Source organism: Arvicola amphibius, chromosome 8 (genome assembly GCF_903992535.2).
Source record: "Arvicola amphibius chromosome 8, mArvAmp1.2, whole genome shotgun sequence".
NCBI classification, from domain to species: domain Eukaryota; kingdom Metazoa; phylum Chordata; class Mammalia; order Rodentia; family Cricetidae; genus Arvicola; species Arvicola amphibius.
Window position 1 is genome coordinate 66,278,627 of NC_052054.1, and position 17,425 is coordinate 66,296,051.

Consider the following 17,425-nt stretch of genomic DNA (forward strand, 5'->3'; position numbering starts at 1 on the left):
CAGCGCCAAGGAGGACTCAAAGATATATTTAAGGAGGAGCTTTTAGCTCAGATGTGCGAACAAGTGTGACAGCAAATTGCTGTTGTTATTCTGTTGTTACAGCGGACACACATAATTTCCGGGATCCCCTGCAGCCAGCCCAGCCCCCGCACTTGAGACTGTGTGCCAACCCCGCCTCTGAGCCACCTCAGGCCAGCAGTGCCAGGTGAGCGCTCAGGTATGCAGGAGCCACAAGGCCTGGGAGGAGGCAGAGGAGGAGTCTAGAATACAAGGGAGGGCGAGCTGAAGACTGAGAGTCAGACAGAACCAGCGGGCAGGTGAGGAAGCCTGAGCACTGGAGCGGCCAGGCCAGACCAACCCCGGTGTGAGGGAGGAGAGAGCTGGGGGCTGGATATCTGGATGTGAGGGAGGCGAGCTAGAGCCTGGACCCCTGGGTCTGAGGGAGGGGAGCTGAGGTCTAGACTCTCAGATATGAGGGATAAGGTACCTCCGGGCCCCTAGGTCTGAGCAAGGAGGGTTGGAATCTAAATTCTTGGATCTGAGATATGAGGTCCTCCCTGAATCCCTGGGTCTGAACAAGGAGACCTGGGGTCTCAACTCTTGTATCTGAGGGATAATGTTCTCCCTGGCCCCCTGGATCTGAGGAAAAAAGGCTGGAGCTTGGAAGTCTGGGTGTAAGAAAGGAGAGCTGAGATCTGGACTTAAGGGTCTAAAGGAGGAGGGTTAGAGCCTAGACTCCTGGATCTAAGGAAAGAGGGCTGGGGGCTGGCCCCCTAGGTGGGGGGAAATGGTGACGTCTTGACTCCTGGGTCTAAAGCAGCCAGGCTGGGCCTGGACGACTTGGTCTGAGGGAGGAGGGCTGAGTCAGGGTCACGTCACTGAGCCGAGTCAGTCACTCACATCTTTGCTGGCTCTCAGGGCACCTCCAGGTGGACAGAACACTCATCCTGCCACCATGAGCACCACCACGGGGTAAGTGCCCCCCTGCCCCTCCACCCTTCCCCCACACCTGCAAATCCTGTTTCTACAACCTAGGCTCTAGACACTCAGGAGGAATGTTCCCCTCCCTGCCCAGCCTGTGGCTAGGCACAGACAGAAGGGGTTCATTTGTAAATATGCATACTCTGCCATGGTGTGGCTCTGGCAGAGGCATGTCACCTCCTGGAACCCACCCCCTCTTCTCGATAAATGGGAATTGAGGACACATTTCGAGAGTTGATAGAATCAGGCACGCACGACAGGACTCAGCCAGCCCTTCCCACGGCAGACACTCCCGCCTTTAGGAACTGCCGCCGCTCCTGTCCTTATCTTAGTATTAAATATCGACCCTCTGCTAGAAAGGCGTGAGGATGATGAAGACTCAGATCTCCTGGTTGGGGCGGGTGGGGGGGTTGTACAGGAAGACAAAGAGTGGAAGAAACTAAACAGTGAGCTCTCCAGATCAGAGGTCCTCAAATGTAGCCACATGCCCCAAGCAGGATCAGGATGAAAGGCAAGGGTCTAACTAGATGTGATTGTCTAGCTCTGACCTGCTATTATTCTGGTAGAAATGGGGATTTAAGAAATTACAGGGAGTGGGGATATGGCTCAGCTAGGAGAGTGCTTGCCTAGCATGTATGAAATACTGGGGGGGGGGGGCTCTAATCCACACCACCACATTAACAAGGCGTGGGCACAACATTAATCCCAGCATTCAAAGGACAGAGGCAGGCCGATTTCTGCAAGTTCACGGCTAGTCTGGTCTATATAGCAAGTTCCAAGCCAGCTAGGGCTACATAGTGAGATTCTGTTTCAAAACACAGCTAAATAAATTAACCAGTCATGGAGGATTATGTCTATATTCCCAGTACTTATGATATAAAGGCAGAAGAATCAGGAGTTCAAAATCATCCTCAGCTTTGGAGCCAGCCCGGGCTACATGTGACTGAGTCTCACACACAAAAAAAATTATTGCAAGCAGTAATTTTAAGAGGAGACTGAGGACAGGAAGAGACAGGGAATAGCTTGCCTGGGAAGATCTGAACCGTGGTGGAAGGGAAAGGAGATAATTCCATGCCCACTCCAGCTACTGAAAATCATTGCATCAATTCTCATTTATTGAGAACTATTGTATGCTAACCACTGGGCATCATCATAATCAGAATAATAATAATTCTTATCGAGACTGAAGAATACATCACCTATCAGGTCGTATTTGTTCAACAGCCACACCAGGTAGATGCTGTACTATGTTACGGGAAGGGAAACTGAGGCTGGAAAGGTTAAGTCCCCTTACCAGGGTCTTGTCGAGGTTTTCTTTGTACGTTTACTTTTATTTTTATTTATGTGTGTCTGTCTGTCTGCCTGTATGCATCTGTGCACACGAGTGTGGTGCCTGCAGAGGTCAGAAGAGGGCGCTGCATCTCCTAGAGCTGGAGTTGCAGGCAGTTGTGAGCTGCCTGATGTGGGTGCTGGGAACTGAACTTGGGTCCTCTGGAAGAGCTTGTTCTGTTTGTTTGTTTGTTTGTTTGTTTTTCAAACAGGGCATCTCTGTTTAGCCTGGCTGTACTGAAACTTGCTCTGTAGACCAGGATGGCCTCTTACTCCCAAGGTGTATTCTAGCACTGCCTGGCAAGAGTGTGTTCTCAACTGCTCAACCATCTCTCCAGCCCTGAGGTCTTATTTGTTTGTGTTGTTTGTTTGTCTGTCTGTTTATTTGGGTTCTTTTGGTGTTGTTTTGTTTACAGGGGCCGGCTCTTCTTTATCAGAGACAGGGTCTCACCATGTGGCTCAGGCAGGCCTCAAACTTACAGAAATCCTCCCATCTCTGTCTCCTGAATGCTGGAATGATGAATGTGCCCTAATCACACCAGACTCTGCCCTTCTATATTAGTCGGTGTTCCCTACAGGAACAGAACTGGTAGAATGAACACACTCACCAAACATACACACAAACACACACTCACAACACATACACCACACACACACACATACACACGACTTACTGAAGTAGCTTACATACTGTGATCTGGGTAGCCCAACAATGACTGTCTCATGACAGAAAGGCCAGGAATCCAGTCATTGTTCAGTTTCCCAAACTGGATGTGTGAGCAGTCCCGGTCTGGGGCTGAAGTCCCCGTGAATTCCTAGAAAGCTGTTGGTTTTCTCTCTGCATTAGAATCCTGAAGAAGTGTGTTCTAGTATCAGTGAAGGAATGCCTCGGCAACAGGATATATGAACCTGCCAGAGAGAGTGAGGGAAAGCAGGAAAAAGCAGGAGTTTCCTACTTCCACGTCCTTTCGTGGGGGCTTCTGCCATAGGTGTGATCCTGGGTTAGGATGGGTCTCCCACCTCAGATGATCCAACTGAGAAAATCCCTCACAGTAGTGCCCAGCACCTTGGATTTAAGTTAATTCCAGATGTAGTCAAGGTGACAACCAAGATTAGCCATCTGTCTGTTGTTGGAGGAGGCTGCGTGTTCGTTCCCAGCTGCCCAGAACAGAAATAATTACACAGAAGCTATATTATTTGCAATTCTGTTTGGCCAATAACTTAAGTGTATTTCTGGCTAACTCTTATATCTTAAATTAGCCCATTTCTATTAATCTGTGTATCACCACATGGCTGTTGGCTTACCGACAAGGTTCCAATGAGTCTGTCTCCTGAGGGCAGCTATATGTCATCTCCCTGGCTCCACCTATTCTCTCTATATATCTCTTTCAGCCTGGCTTTACTCTGTTAAGCCATTGGCCAAAAGCGGCTTCTTTATTAACCAATGACAATAAAACATATTCACAGCATACATCATCTCCCACATCAATCTGTCTTATTGTATATATCTGTCTTTCTCTCTATCTGTCTCTCTCTCTCTCTGTGTGTATGTGTGTCTTTCTGTGTCTGTCTGTCTGTCTGTCCATACGTCTCTCTCTCTCTCTCTCTCTCTCTCTCTCTCTGTGTGTGTGTGTGTGTGTGTGTGTGTGTGTGTGTGTGTGTGTTCCCCTGAAGCTGGAATTACAGGCCTGGCTGCCCAGAACCAAACCAGGATCTTCTAGAAAGGCAACAAATTCTCTTAACCACTGAGCCAACTCTCTAGCCCCACCTGCCCCATGAATTTGAACCCAGAGCTGGATATTGTAGTGTGTGCCTATATTCCCAGCACATTTGGGAGTACAGGCAGTAAGAACTGAAGTTCAAGACCATCCTCAGCTACACAGTGATTTCAAGACCCTACCTCAAAAAGGCAAAAGCATTTTTAATAGAGAAGGAGAGAGAGAGATACATAGGGAGACCCCATCTCAGGAAGAGAGGCAGAGGCAGGCAGTCAGGCAGACAAACGGAATATTTGAACCCAGGTCTATGTAACATAGCAGTCTCTGCCCCTACACATTATCACATCATACCATCTTTTTAAACGCCTTTGTTGCCCTGTTCTCACCTGATCAAACTTTTCATGGCTCACCCTTAGCCTGGCATTCCTGCAGAATCTATCACCACCCCCATGGTTCCTCTCAACCTGTGAATCAAGACCCCTGACTCTTCATGGGGATCATATATCGATCAGATATCCTGTATATCAGACACTTACATTGCGATTTATACCAGTAGCAAAATTACAGTTATGAAGTAACAACGAAAATAATTCTATGGTTGGAGGTCAGCACAACACGAGGAGCTACATTTAAGGGTCACAGCATTAGGAAGGTTGAGAACCATTGCTCTAAGCCCTTACTTTTTCTTCACCAGGCCTGAAGCTGCACCCAAACCAAGTGCCAAGTCTATCTATGGTGAGCTTGAGTGTGAAAAAGACCAAGAATGGAGGTCTTGGGGAAAGAGAGAATACAATCTATAGTCTTGAGTCTGAGGGAGGAGGGCTGGGGTCTGTGCTCCTGGGTCTGAGGGAGGAGGGCTGGGGCATGGAATCCTGGGTCTGAGGGAGGAGGCTGGGGTCTGCACTCCTGGATCTGAGGGAGGAGGGCTGGGGCATGGAATCCTGGGTCTGAGGGAGGAGGTTGGGGCATGGACTCCTGGATCTGAGGGAGGAGGCTGGGGATAAACTGCTCTGAGGGAGGAGGGCTGGGGTCTGTGCTCCTGGGTCTGAGGGAGGAGGGCTGGGGTCTGGACTCCTGGGTCTGAGGGAGGAGGGCTGGGGTCTGGACTCCTGGGTCTGAGGGAGGAGGGCTGGGGTCTGGATCTAAGGGACAAGGCTGAAGTCTGACTCCTGGATGTACTTTCCCCTCCCTGCCCTTAGAGCAGAGGAAACGTTACTCCACTGTGGTTATGGCCGACGTGTCCCAGTATCATGTCAATGTGAGTCTGTGTTTTCCTAAGAAATCTCTTGGGCATAAGTGGGCCCAAAGAGACAGGGCTTTAGAAAACAGATGGTCCATCAAGCAGAAAGGACTCTAGGGCCCAATGGTGCCGGCATATGCCTTTAATCCCAGTACATGGGTGGCAGAGGCAGGCGGATCTCAGGGTTCGAGGTTAGCCTGGTCTGCAAAGCAAGTTCAAGGAGAACCAGGACTGATATATAGAGAAACCTTGTCTCGGAAAACCAACGACCGAGAAAGAGAGAGCGGTCTCTCCCTCTGGATGTCCCTCCTTATTACCTGGGACTGAATCAGTTCCATCTAATCTTCCTCTGAGCTGTCCCCAGTGCTGGATGTAGGGACAAATCAGCCAAAACGGTTCTGTATGGCAGTTTTGAGAGGCCCCACAAGAGGGTGTGGAATACTGTAATACAGAGCAGAGGAAGCACTTAAGGGAGTTAGATCCTTATTATTCCCTTCCCTTGAGGGGCCTCTAGTCTTGGTGAGAAGATGGCCGAAATAGAGGTCTACTCAGTGCTGGCCACTGAAGGAGCTCTGGTAGCTCAGAGGCTGTTTTTTGTTTTCGTTTTTTGTTTGGTTGTTTGGGTTGATTTTGGTTTTTTTTTTCTTTTCTTGGGGGGGGGGGCGTTATTTTGTTGGGTGTTTTGTTTTGTTTCTGAAACAAGGTTTCTCTGTGTAACAGTCCTAGCTGTCCTGGAACCAGTTCTGTAGACCAGGTTGGCTTTGAACTCACCTATATCCACCTGCCTCTGCCTCCCAAGTGCTGGGATTAAAGGCATGTGCCGCCGCCACCACCGGGCTTGTTTTGTTGGTTTGTTTTGTTTTTTGATGTTTTCTGGGTCTTAAGGAAGAGGGCTGGAGCCTGGGCTGGTTCTCTGGGAGGAGGACTAAGGTCTGGACTCAAGGCTCTGAGGGAAGGGATTCTGGGAGAAGTGTGGTTTGAACTTGAAGTCACCTCCAGAGGCGCTTAACCCACCCAGCACCAGGCTGCCATTGCCTGGGACTCACTGCGTTCTTTGTCTCCTTCCAGCACCTGGTCACCTTCTGCTTGGGGGAGGAGGATGGTGTGCACACGGTGGAAGATGCTTCCAGGAAGCTGGCTGTCATGGACAGCCAGGGACGCGTCTGGGCACAGGAGATGCTACTGAGAGTGTCACCTGGCCATGTCGCTCTGCTTGACCCGGTCTCCAAGGTGTCAGGGGACACGTGGGTAGAAAGAGCAACGGGGGCTGGGATATGACTGTGAATCTTGGCTCCTTGGTGGTCTTCCCCTCGGAACTTTGGCAAGCTGTCTTTTGCAACCTCACCTATTAAACAGGGTGTTATTTCTAGGACCCTAAACTCTTGAAGTTGTCTTGTCCCAGCTCCTGGGCACCGCTGAAGAAGTATCAGGAGTCTATACTTCCGTTTACCTTTCGGTCCCATCCTGCAGGAGGAACTAGAGTCATATCCACTTGACGCCATCGTACGCTGCGATACGGTGATACCCCGCGGCAGGAGCCGCTCGCTGCTACTCCTGGTGTGCCAAGAGCCAGAGCGTGCACAACCAGATGTCCATTTCTTCCAAGGCCTGCTCCTCGGGGTGAGTGGACGTGACTCCATGAGGCTTTCTTTTGGAGAGGAGTCAGAGGCGGCGCTTTCTTGTTTGGGGGCGGGGCCTAGGAAAGCGAGTCTGGGAGGGAATTCTGAGGACAGGTTGAACTCTGAACCAAGACTGAACACAATGATGGGAAGAAGATGCAGGCGAAAGGCTGAGATACTCTGAGGCCTTGAGAAAAACCTGGGAAGATGGTCTGGGGATCAGATAGAACCAAGATGAGGGTCCGTGGTGTCCGTCCAAGACGGCAGGGCGCTAACAACAGGAGAGAGGTCTGGGCAGACAGTGGGTGGGGCGCAAGAGGGGAGATCTAAAAGTATGATTGACAGGCGGAGCTCATCCGGGAGGACATCCAAGGGGCTCTGCAGAACTACCGCTCTGGACGCGGAGAACGCAGGGCGGCAGCGCTCAGGTGAGGAGGAGAAGGCAAAGATGCAGAACGCTCTGGAAAACATTTTCCCGTCTAGAGGTCTAATTCTCCTCAATTAAGAAATGGGCTTGATATGAATAACCTGGAGTGTTGAATGTGGTCACAAGTTAGGCTTAGTCAGGTTTGACCTGTACCTCCCAGACAAGGTGACCCCTCCCCACTTCTCGATACTTAAACCTGTCTTGGTCTGTGGTTTCTCCATCTGCATATCCAAGTCCTCACTATAAAACGCCCGGCCCACGTTTGACCACGTTTCTCTCTACCATTGGTTGGCCCAGCCTCAGTTTCCCCCTTCTCACTAAGCAGGGCAACGCAGGAGGAGCTCCAACGTGGCGCCTCTCCCGCCGCGGAGACCCCGCCCTTACAGCGTCGTCCATCAGTCCGCGCGGTGATCAGCGCAGTGGAACCGTCCACTGGCCGTGGGCGACCCCAAGTGGAGCCAATTCCAGAGACGGGGGAAGCGGGGAGACCCGGCCCAGCTGGCACTACCTCGAGCAACACTATCCCGACCTCCCCGGACCTGGGCCCGCGGGGTCCTGAGCTGGCCGGTCTGCAAGCAGAGCGGGACGTGGTGAGCATGCATGAGAGGCACCAGGTTGGGGCGGAAAACGAGTCCCGCGACGATCAAGAAAGCCCGAGGCTTCATCCATTACTCTGTTGAGGGACATCTAGGTTGTGAGGGATATCTAGGTATTTTCCAGTTTCTGACTATTATGAATAAAGCTGTATGAACATAAAAAAAAAAAAAAAAGAAAGCCCGAGGCTAAGGTGCGAGATTCAGGAACGTGGCTCTTCTAGGTGTGACAGCTGCCTAGGTGCTGAGCTCCGGGGTAGGGCTTAGTTCTAGGCCTGTCACTGAAGACTTTGGGTATAGACCACCCACTGCCCCAGTTATAGGCGTGGCCTGACGAAAGAGGTGTGTCAGGAGCTCAGATTGGAAGGCCTAGACCTAGACTAGCATTGAGACTGAGATTCTTGCTCCTCTTGCGTGTGGCAGGATATCCTGAACCACGTGTTCGACGACGTGGAGAGCTTCGTATCCAGACTACAAAAGTCAGCAGAGGCTGCCCGGGTTTTGGAGCACCGCGAGCGCGGCCGCAGGACACGACGCCGAGCTGCAGGAGGTAAGGGGCATTTATGACTAACGGAGCCATACCTTGCTAGATGATGCCCAAATATCCTCTCCCCCTGGGGTCTCCTACCACCATCCAGGTCTGACCTCCTAAGGCCATCCGTTTGGGTGCTTATTCCTTGGGAACTATTATCTATCTAATGCTGTCTGGTTGTCCCCTCCACCTCACGTGCTCCCCACCCACAGAGGGCCTGCTGACGCTGCGGGCCAAGCCACCCACCGAGGCTGAATACACCGACGTGATTCAGAAAATTAAATATGCCTTCAGTCTGCTGGTAAGGACGCATCCATTGCTGGGCATCGATGGGGTGAGGGCCCTACGATTCTGACCCATCCGTCATCTGTGCACTAACATTAAATGACCTCCTTCCATCCAGGCCCGACTGCGGGGCAACATCGCCAACCCCTCCTCTCCAGAGCTGTTGCACTTTCTGTTCGGACCTCTGCAGATGGTGAGATTCATTCCCAGCCCTCGGGGGCTCCCTCTCCCCGTTTTGGAAGGATCGGGGTTAGACTTCAAGAATGTCGTGTTGGCATGCTCCCTCCTGTTGGCCTGGTAGATTGTGAACACGTCAGGTGGCCCTGAGTTCGCGAGCCGTGTGAGACGACCGCACCTGACCTTGGAGGCTGTGGCGCTGCTCCGCGACAATGTGACCCCTCGCGAAAATGCACTGTGGACTTCTTTGGGGGACTCCTGGACCCGCCCAGGGTGAGAGGGGAGAGCAGAGTATAGAGGCAAGACTATACTTGGCGGGCAGGATATTGCTAAATAAATTGAGGAGGGAGTGGGATTTAGGGTAAATGCCAGGATCCAATTGGAAAAAAGGCTTGAGATTAGTGTGAAGGAAAGGTTTAAGCTCTAACCAGTCTGATTGAAGCAAAAGATGGGGTCTTAGAGAATTTAGAGGTGGACTACAAGGCAAGGAGGTGTACTTATGTGAGTGGGACCCAGCTACATGGAAACATTGAGTGTGTGGAAGATGTGTCCTATAGGTTCAGAGGTGGGAGGGAATCTGGGCTTGGAGGCTTAAAGGCAGAAGCAGAGTTGGAGACCTGGAGAGACCAGGAGTGGGTCAAAGGGAAAGGAGGATTGATACAAGTATTTAGAAAGTAGCTAGACGCTTGGCTTGGTACCACACATCTGTAATCCCAGTATTTGGGAAGTGTTGGAGGATCAGAAGTTTAAGGTTGCCCTCCACCAGAAACCAAGCTTGAGACCCTGTCACAAAAAACGGCAGTGCTGGAGGTGTGAGCTTCTGCAGTTTTATCCCCAAACTTATTATCTAAATGTGGACAAAGAGAATCGCCTCCACAGAATTGTCCTCTGGTTTTCACATGTGCTTACCCACGTCCACACACTTACAGTAATAAGCAAATACATAAATGTTTCATGTAATCAAACACTTAGGAAATAGAATCAGGAGACTATCTGCAAGTCAAGGCCAGACTAGTCTAAATAGCTGGCTCCGGGCTAGCTAGGGCTGTCTATCAAGACTGTCCCAATCCTCCACCCACCCACCCCCCAAATAGGAAATGATTTTGGCCTCAGAGGCTGGAGGAGGTAGGAGAGTGGAATCAGCGAGTTTAGGACTATAATTGATGGGTGCTTAAGAGAACAAACTGCTCTTCCGAAGAATCTAGGTTCAATTCCCAGCACCCACATGGTGGCTTACAGCTGTCTGTAGCTCCAGTTCCAGAGAATCTGATGTCTTCTTCTGCCTTCCATGGGCACCAGGCACACACGGGATTCACACTTATGTACATGCAAGCAAACCAGCATACACATACTTTTTTCCAAATTTTTTAACAAGGAAATATAATGTCCCTGGCTGGACAGATGGCTCAGAGCGTAAGAGCAATGGCTGCTCTTCCAGAGGTCCTGAGTTCAATTCCTAGTAACCACAAGGTGGCTCACAACCATCTATAATGAGATCTGGTGCCCTCTTCTGGCAGCAGGTGTACATGCAGGTAGAACACTGTATACATAAGAAATAAAATCTTAGGGGGAAAAAGTTGGTTTTCTTTAAAAAAAAAAAAAATACAAAGAAAGAAAGAAAGATAATGTCCTAAGTGGGGCTTCGACGGTGGAAGCAGACAAAGAAAGATGGAGTTTAGAATCTTAAAAATAGAGCAAGGCTTACAGGAAGAGAGAAATTTGTGAACTAATGCCCCTTGCTTAGTCTGGCCTAACCTTTGGCCACGTCTCTGGCCACAGGGTGGAGCTGCCCCCGGAAGAAGGATCTCCATACAGTCCCGAATTCTACAGCGGCTGGGAACCTCCAGCCACTGACCCTCAGGGCCGCGCCTGGGAGGACCCAGTGGAAAAACAGCTACAACACGAGAAGCGGCGCAGGCAGGTGAGACAGAGCTGCCAGGGAAGCACTAAGTTTCCCCTTTCACAACAAGGGTGAGCAGGAAATCTGAGGTCCAGCCTGCCTGACCCCACGCTCTCTTACTTCCCACAGCAAAGCGCCCCTCAGATCGCTGTCAATGGGTGAGTGTCCGCTGCAGGGCGGCCAGGGGTGGGATTGGGAGGACTGAGTCCCGGGGTCACCCCGGCGCTGACTCCGACTCTCCCCTTCTTTTTTCTTGTCTTTTTTTTTTCTTTTTTTTTTTTTTCCCCTCTGTCTTCCCGGCTCTTTGCAGGTGGGTGAGGTGGTGAGGAGGCGGGGCTGGGGTTAGGGTGGGGGTAGGAGCCAGGAGGGAGGGGGGAGGAGCCCAGAGTTCTGGGTCCAAGGGAAAAGGGAATGGAGGCTTAGATTCTTAAAGCTAAGAGAGTAAGGTGCTGGAAGTGGGTGTGTCTAAGGGCTAGGACCCCAGTGTCCTCAAAAGACTGAAAAGGTGTCCTAGGACCTGGGAAATCTCCAGAGCACTAGTTGTTAGAGAAAAGATGGAGACCTAAAAGCAAGGTTAGGACTTCCAAGAAGTTGGATACATGTCTAAGGAAACTTAGAAAGTGCTGGCATTTCTGGCCACTAACAGGGTGGGGCTTCTGACTTCCTAAGGCTTTAAGGAGTAACACCTACTGGGCGCAAACTGGAACGCTTGCAGGGCTAAAAGGCGCAGAGGAAATTGAAGGCCAAGACTTGGACTCCTGCCTACTTCCCTGGGAAGGAAAGAACTAGGGCCCTAAATTTATAGTTCTGCCAAACGGTGGAAGCTGGGGGCTGTAGGTCCAGGGGAGGAAGTAATGGACAGGGTCACAACTCTAAGGTCCTTTGGCAAATAGGGGTCAGGAGTGAAGGAAGTGGATGTGGGTTGAGTACAAAATTATAGAACTGGAAGAGACAAATGGGGGTCTAGGTGAGAGCCCCAGCAGAGGGTTTCAGCAGGGACGGCATACTGGGAGCTGTCAGTCCCACACATGGGGTGCCGAGGCCCTGAAGAGTCCCCTTCTCCCTTGTACAGGTAGGCCTGATCCGGGATGAGGTCTGTCTTGCTTGGGGGGGGCCAGAGCCAACCATCCCCAGGCTGCCTGGTGCTGCAAGACCCTCGCCTCTGTGTGCCTGCTTCCGAGTCTTGGGCTCAGCGCCTCCAGCTTTTTACTCACCTTCTCTGGCTGTAACTTCTTTGCCTGGAGAGTGAGGAGTCTCTGGTGCTGTAAGGGGTTTGCAAAGAGCTCAATGCTGTGGCTCACCTTGAATTCAACTCAGGCTGCATGCAGCACAGTTCAGAGTGACCCTGACAGGGGCAGCCTGGGGCCAGCTCAGTCACACCTTTCTCTCGTGTGGTGGCCATTACCACACTATGCCTCAGTTCCCTCCCTATAAAAAGAGAAATAATGGCCATATTCTGATGATGCAGGCCTGTAATCCCAGCTACTCAGAAGCACAAAGCAGGAGGATCAAAAGTTCAAGGCCTACCTGAACCACAGAGTAAGCTTCAAAGGCCAGCCTGAGCAAAGCAACAAGGCCTTGCCTCAAAATAAAGAATAAATAAAATAGAAAGCGATCTGGGAGGGACTGGAGAAATGATTCAGTGGTCAAGATCACTGGCTGCTCTTCCAGAGGACCTGCAGGCTCAATTCCAAGCACCCATACAGTAGCTCACAACCATCTGTAACTCCTTCTGGTCTCTGCAGGCACCAGGCACACAAGTTGTGCACAGACTTACATGCAGACAACACATCCATATATGCCAGGCAGTGGTAGCACGTGCCTTTAATCCTAGCACTGAAGAGGCAGAGGCAGAGGCGGGTGGATCTCTGTGAGTTCGAGGCCAGCCTGGTCTACAGAGCGATTTCCAAGACAGACTCCAAAGCTACAAAGAAACCTTGTCTCAAAAAACAAAACAAGCCATACATATAAAACAACATAGAGGAGTGGGCTGTAGCTCAGTGACAGGCATTTTCCGAGAATCCATCTGTAAAGGGTTATGGGTATAGCTCAGCAGTAGAAAGACTGCCTGTGAACCCAGTAGTGAGGGTTGGGCTTATGGCTTAATGGTAGAATCCAACCAGTGAAGGGCTGTGACCGTGAATCCCCTGTAGAGCCTTTCCTAGTATCTACTACTGAAGGACTTGGGTGTGGCTCAGAGGAAAAGTGCTTGCCGACAATCTACCTCTGAGGGGCTGGGATATAGTTCAGTGGACAGTGCCAGCCTAGCATGCACAAGGCACTGGGTTCAATCCCCTCTACCACAAAAAAACGTTGAAGTGGGGATAATAGTGCGATCTCAGGAGAAGGAAAAAAAACCAAGCAAAACGTAATTCACGGAACTACAGAAGAATGAAATCTGAATGGAGATCGGCAGGCATTGCTATATAAGCATGAGGGTTAGCTCTTGTTTGTGCCCTGCTCATTATCCTAGTGATTGATCGGCACAGATCTGCTGTTTCTAGCTGAGTCTCACCATTTTCACTGGTAAAATGCAAGCAAGGGTCTGGAGAGATGTCTCAGAGGTCCTGAGTCCAATTCCCAGCAACCACATGGTGGCTCGCAACCACATGGTGGCTCACAACCATCTATAATGAGATCTGGTGCCCTCTTCTGACCTGCAGGCAAGAATTCAGACAGAACACTGTATACATACTAAATAAATATTAAAAAATAAAAAAGTTTAATTAAAAACAACACATGCAAAATTAAGAACAGAGATGCAAGTGAGAAACTGGGGATGTAGCTCACAAGTAAAGCACTTCTCTAGCATGCAAGCCCTGGGTTCAACCCCCAGCACCGCATAATGAATTAAATAGTAATCATACTCAGCTGTAGTTTACTGCATGGTGCCAGGCAAGGAAATGAGCTAACTACATTCAGGCTGTGACTCCAATGTCAAGTCTATATTAACATATTAACCTGGACCTCTGCTCTGACCCCTGCTTGGCTCTAACCCCACCTCACACCAGCACCTTATAGTCCAGACCAGGAGGGCTGGCTATCTCCTTATCTCCTACCAATTTCATTCTTCCCAGTCATCAAGACCCAGAACTGGAAGCTGAGTCCCAGCTAGAAGAAAGAGCCAGAAAGTGGGTTCTGTGTAATTATGACTTCCAGGCCCGAAATAGCAGCGAACTGTCTGTCAAGCACCGAGATGTGTTGGAGGTTAGCAGTGTGGGGCCTGAGACCCTGAAATTGGTCAGTTCAATTGGTCAGTCCTAGGCATAGAACCGGGCCATGAATTTTCTTATATTCCACCTAGGTCCTGGATGACAAGCGCAAGTGGTGGAAGGTTCGAGATCATCAGGGACAGGAGGGCTATGTACCCTATAACATCCTGACACTCCACCCTGGACCTCAGGTGCACCGCAGCCAAAGTCCTGCAGGAAACCTAGTAAGTTCACACATTCTTGTTTCTTTGTGGAGAAATGGGGCAAGATCCTGGGTACTGAGGATGAAGGCAGAAAAAAATCAGATGTGAAGGGTACTGCTTGGAAAGGGGAGTGTTCAGATGTTTATTCAGAAGGGGCTGGAAGCCTCATCCCTCTCTCTCTTCATTCCCTTCAAGGAAACTAGTACTCCTCCTCCCCCACCCGCACCAGCTCCAGTCCCTGCTCAGGTGCGGCCCCACCGGGACAGTTGCGACAGTCTCAACAATTTGGACCCCAGCGAGAAGGGTGAGTGCTAGAGCGTCACTCTGGGAAGAGATCCTTGTCTTCGCGTATCTATCAGGCTCCACCCTGGGCATGCTAGAGGCTCCCAACCCTCTCACCCCAGAACCCTGAGTGCGCACTTCCTCCCTTCACGGTTTCCCTCCTGCAGAGAAATTCTCCCAGATGCTCAGTGTCAATGAGGAGCTGCAGGCGCGCCTGGCGCAGGGCCGTTCGGGTCCCAGCCGGGTAGCCCTGGGACCTCGCGCCCCGGAGCCCCAGCTCAGCCCGAGCTCTGAGGCCTCGGTGGTCCGTGCCTGGCTGCAGACCAAGGGTTTTAGCTCTGGGTGAGTGGGGCTCCCCGGGACTAATCTGCAGAGAGGGATACCTTAACTGAAAGTCGAGGTTCCGATTGGCCCAAGGGTGGGGACGTGAAACTATGGTGCAGGGGCAGGCCCAAGTAGCAACGCCCAAAGCCCGATGGCAGGCTCCAAAAGGAGACCACAGGGAAGTCCCATCCCCTTTCTAAAGTCCCCAATCTCCAAAGCCTGAAAACCTTTCCTTGTTTGAGAACTTTGATCGGACAAGCAGCTAGGTGGGTGTGACATGATTGGTGGGACTGAGGAAGCTGAGCTGAACTGTGAAGGCCCATACTACCTTGCTCAGGACTGTGGACGCTCTCGGCGTGCTGACCGGTGCACAGCTCTTCTCACTGCAAAAGGAAGAGTTGCGGGCGGTGTGTCCCGAGGAAGGGGCTCGAGTGTACAGCCAAGTCACCGTGCAGCGCGCGCTGCTGGAGGTGAGTGAATCCTTCGGGCCAGACGGTGGGAGGCAGGGGCGGAGGGGGTGGGGGGAATCGCCCAGGATTCACATACTCGGATCTTGATTTCTACCCCGCCCTCCAGGACAGAGAAAAAGTGTCAGAGCTGGAGGCCGTGATGGAGAAGCAAAAGAAAAAAGTGGAAGGCGAGGCCAAAACAGAAGTTATTTGATCCTTCCTGGCTCGTTCACAAAACGTAATGAAATGGCGGGGTTCCCAGCGCCCCCTAGGACAACAGTCGCCAAACTCCTCCCCATCACCAGTGGCAATAGAAGTCCTGAAGAATCGCCCACCCTGGTCTCCCCCGCTACCCTGGCGGGCAGACTGCACTAACTGTGCTGACTGGAACCCCCGACCGGTGGGAATGGGCAATGGGGCGGAGCAGAGAGACACTACCAGAGAGGCACGCCCAAAAGGCGCAGAGGGCCCTGTGAGTTGTGATGTGCTATAAACAGCCTCCTTTTTAGGCCATGTCACCTGCTGTCGCCATCTCTTGCCGGCTACCAAGGAGCCAGGAATCTGAGAATGCCCCCACGTTTTTTCTCCATAGTACTGGAGACTCCAGTCTATCCTCGCATTAGCCCCACCTACAATCTTTTCGTGTTCAAAACCCTTCCCTGGCTCCTTGCTGTTCTCAGTTCTTTCACCTGGCTTTTGAAGCCTGGGGTTTTTCTTTCAAATGCCTCATGTCTCCACCTACTCTGCATTTCGGCCCAGCCCCTTTCAGCTACAGGCTTTTTGCACTTACTGTGTCTGGGGGTTGGGGGCAGCCTTCATCATCCTAGGTCAGCTCACCTAGTCACACTGTGGACACCTCTGCCCAGCCTCTAAGGCTCTAGCCATGGAGATCTAGATGCTCCCTGGGCATGGCACAGGCTCGTGGGTCTTCCCGCCCCGTCAAGAATTTTCTCCCTGCCAAGCCCTGCAACTTGTCCAGCTTGTACAAGTGGATGATAAGGGCCGGTTTTCTCATCCGGGCTAGTTATCTCTAAGACCTTTCTTTTCCCTGCATCTTTGAAACACACTTCCAAGAGTGCATTCGGCTTCTAGTCCCTGCGCAGTTAGTCCATACCTGGGCCACTAGGTGGCGCATCTCAGATCCGACCCAAAAGAGGCCGCCTTAGGCTGACAAGTTCCCTAGGCCCCTTTTCTTCTGGAACATGAGCCACTGCAGATCTCCAATATGCCTTCCCTGTCTATTCTCCTGGTACATGGAAGAAACCCTAACTCCAGCATGACAGCTGATGGCTTATGACCCCTCTGGGCTCAAGGCACCCTTCCTCTCTCTTCAGGACTCCAGGCATTGGTTCATGCTGTTGTTGGCTCTGCCAGGGACATCCTGGCCCTATGGAGTCTGATCATTGCCTGGGATGCCATTTCTTATGTCAGGGTTGGTTGGTTAGTCGGTTGATTGGTTTTGTTGAAGGCACTCTGTATATAGCCCCAAGTTCTCGATCCTCCTGTTTCAGTTTTCTGGATGCTGGGATTATTGACAGGTACCCTGCTGCCACCCTCTTTTCTAATAGAGAAACCAAAATGCAAGCAGTTGCCCAAACTACATTGAATTCCAGGCTGCAGGCTGAAATGCTGGCAGGAACCAGCTGGCTTGCTGGACCATCAGGTGCCTGTGGCTCTCTGTGGTCTGAATCTGAACCTTTTCATCCCGGCTTTCACCCTTTGTGGATCACTTTGTCCACTCTCCTCCAGGCTACAGCCAGCTAGGGGAAGCTGTTACAGCTCAAGTCGGAACCCCCACCCCAGAGCTCACGTTCTTAGCAGAGCCATGATCCTGTACAGAGTCATCACCTCTGCTACCCTCTGCTACCTCCCTTCAGTCACAAGTTTCCTTGGGCACCAGAGCATGCCAGGCCTACTATACCGCACGCTGCACATGTGGTTCTCAGCATGCAAACATGCTTTCTTCAGATACATGGCTTACTCTGCCCCCTTCTAGTATCTGTGCAGCTTGTCATGGAGCCTACTTTTGATTACTATCATAAATACCACACACATACACACCAAATACACATATACCACACGTGCCTGACAAACCACATGCACATACACCATATAACCAACACGCACATACACACACAATATACACCACACACC

The 17,425-nt window shown here is 51.2% G+C and overlaps 1 protein-coding gene across 1 annotated transcript; it reads left to right on the plus strand.

Annotated features, from left to right (window-relative positions):
• Nucleotides 1-301: 301 nt before the first annotated feature.
• Eps8l1 (EPS8 like 1) lies at nucleotides 302-15,753 on the plus strand. The gene is made up of 20 exons (XM_038340031.1): nucleotides 302-317; nucleotides 919-972; nucleotides 4,723-4,763; nucleotides 5,228-5,286; nucleotides 6,337-6,498; nucleotides 6,739-6,888; nucleotides 7,233-7,315; nucleotides 7,640-7,904; nucleotides 8,331-8,457; nucleotides 8,652-8,740; nucleotides 8,843-8,917; nucleotides 9,026-9,174; nucleotides 10,681-10,822; nucleotides 10,931-10,959; nucleotides 13,879-14,008; nucleotides 14,106-14,237; nucleotides 14,412-14,520; nucleotides 14,666-14,840; nucleotides 15,160-15,292; nucleotides 15,399-15,753. Exons 2-20 carry the CDS (start codon nucleotides 956-958, stop codon nucleotides 15,483-15,485), a joined length of 2,154 nt encoding a protein of 717 aa, XP_038195959.1. The 5' UTR covers nucleotides 302-317; nucleotides 919-955; the 3' UTR covers nucleotides 15,486-15,753.
• The last annotated feature ends 1,672 nt before the right edge of the window (nucleotides 15,754-17,425 follow it).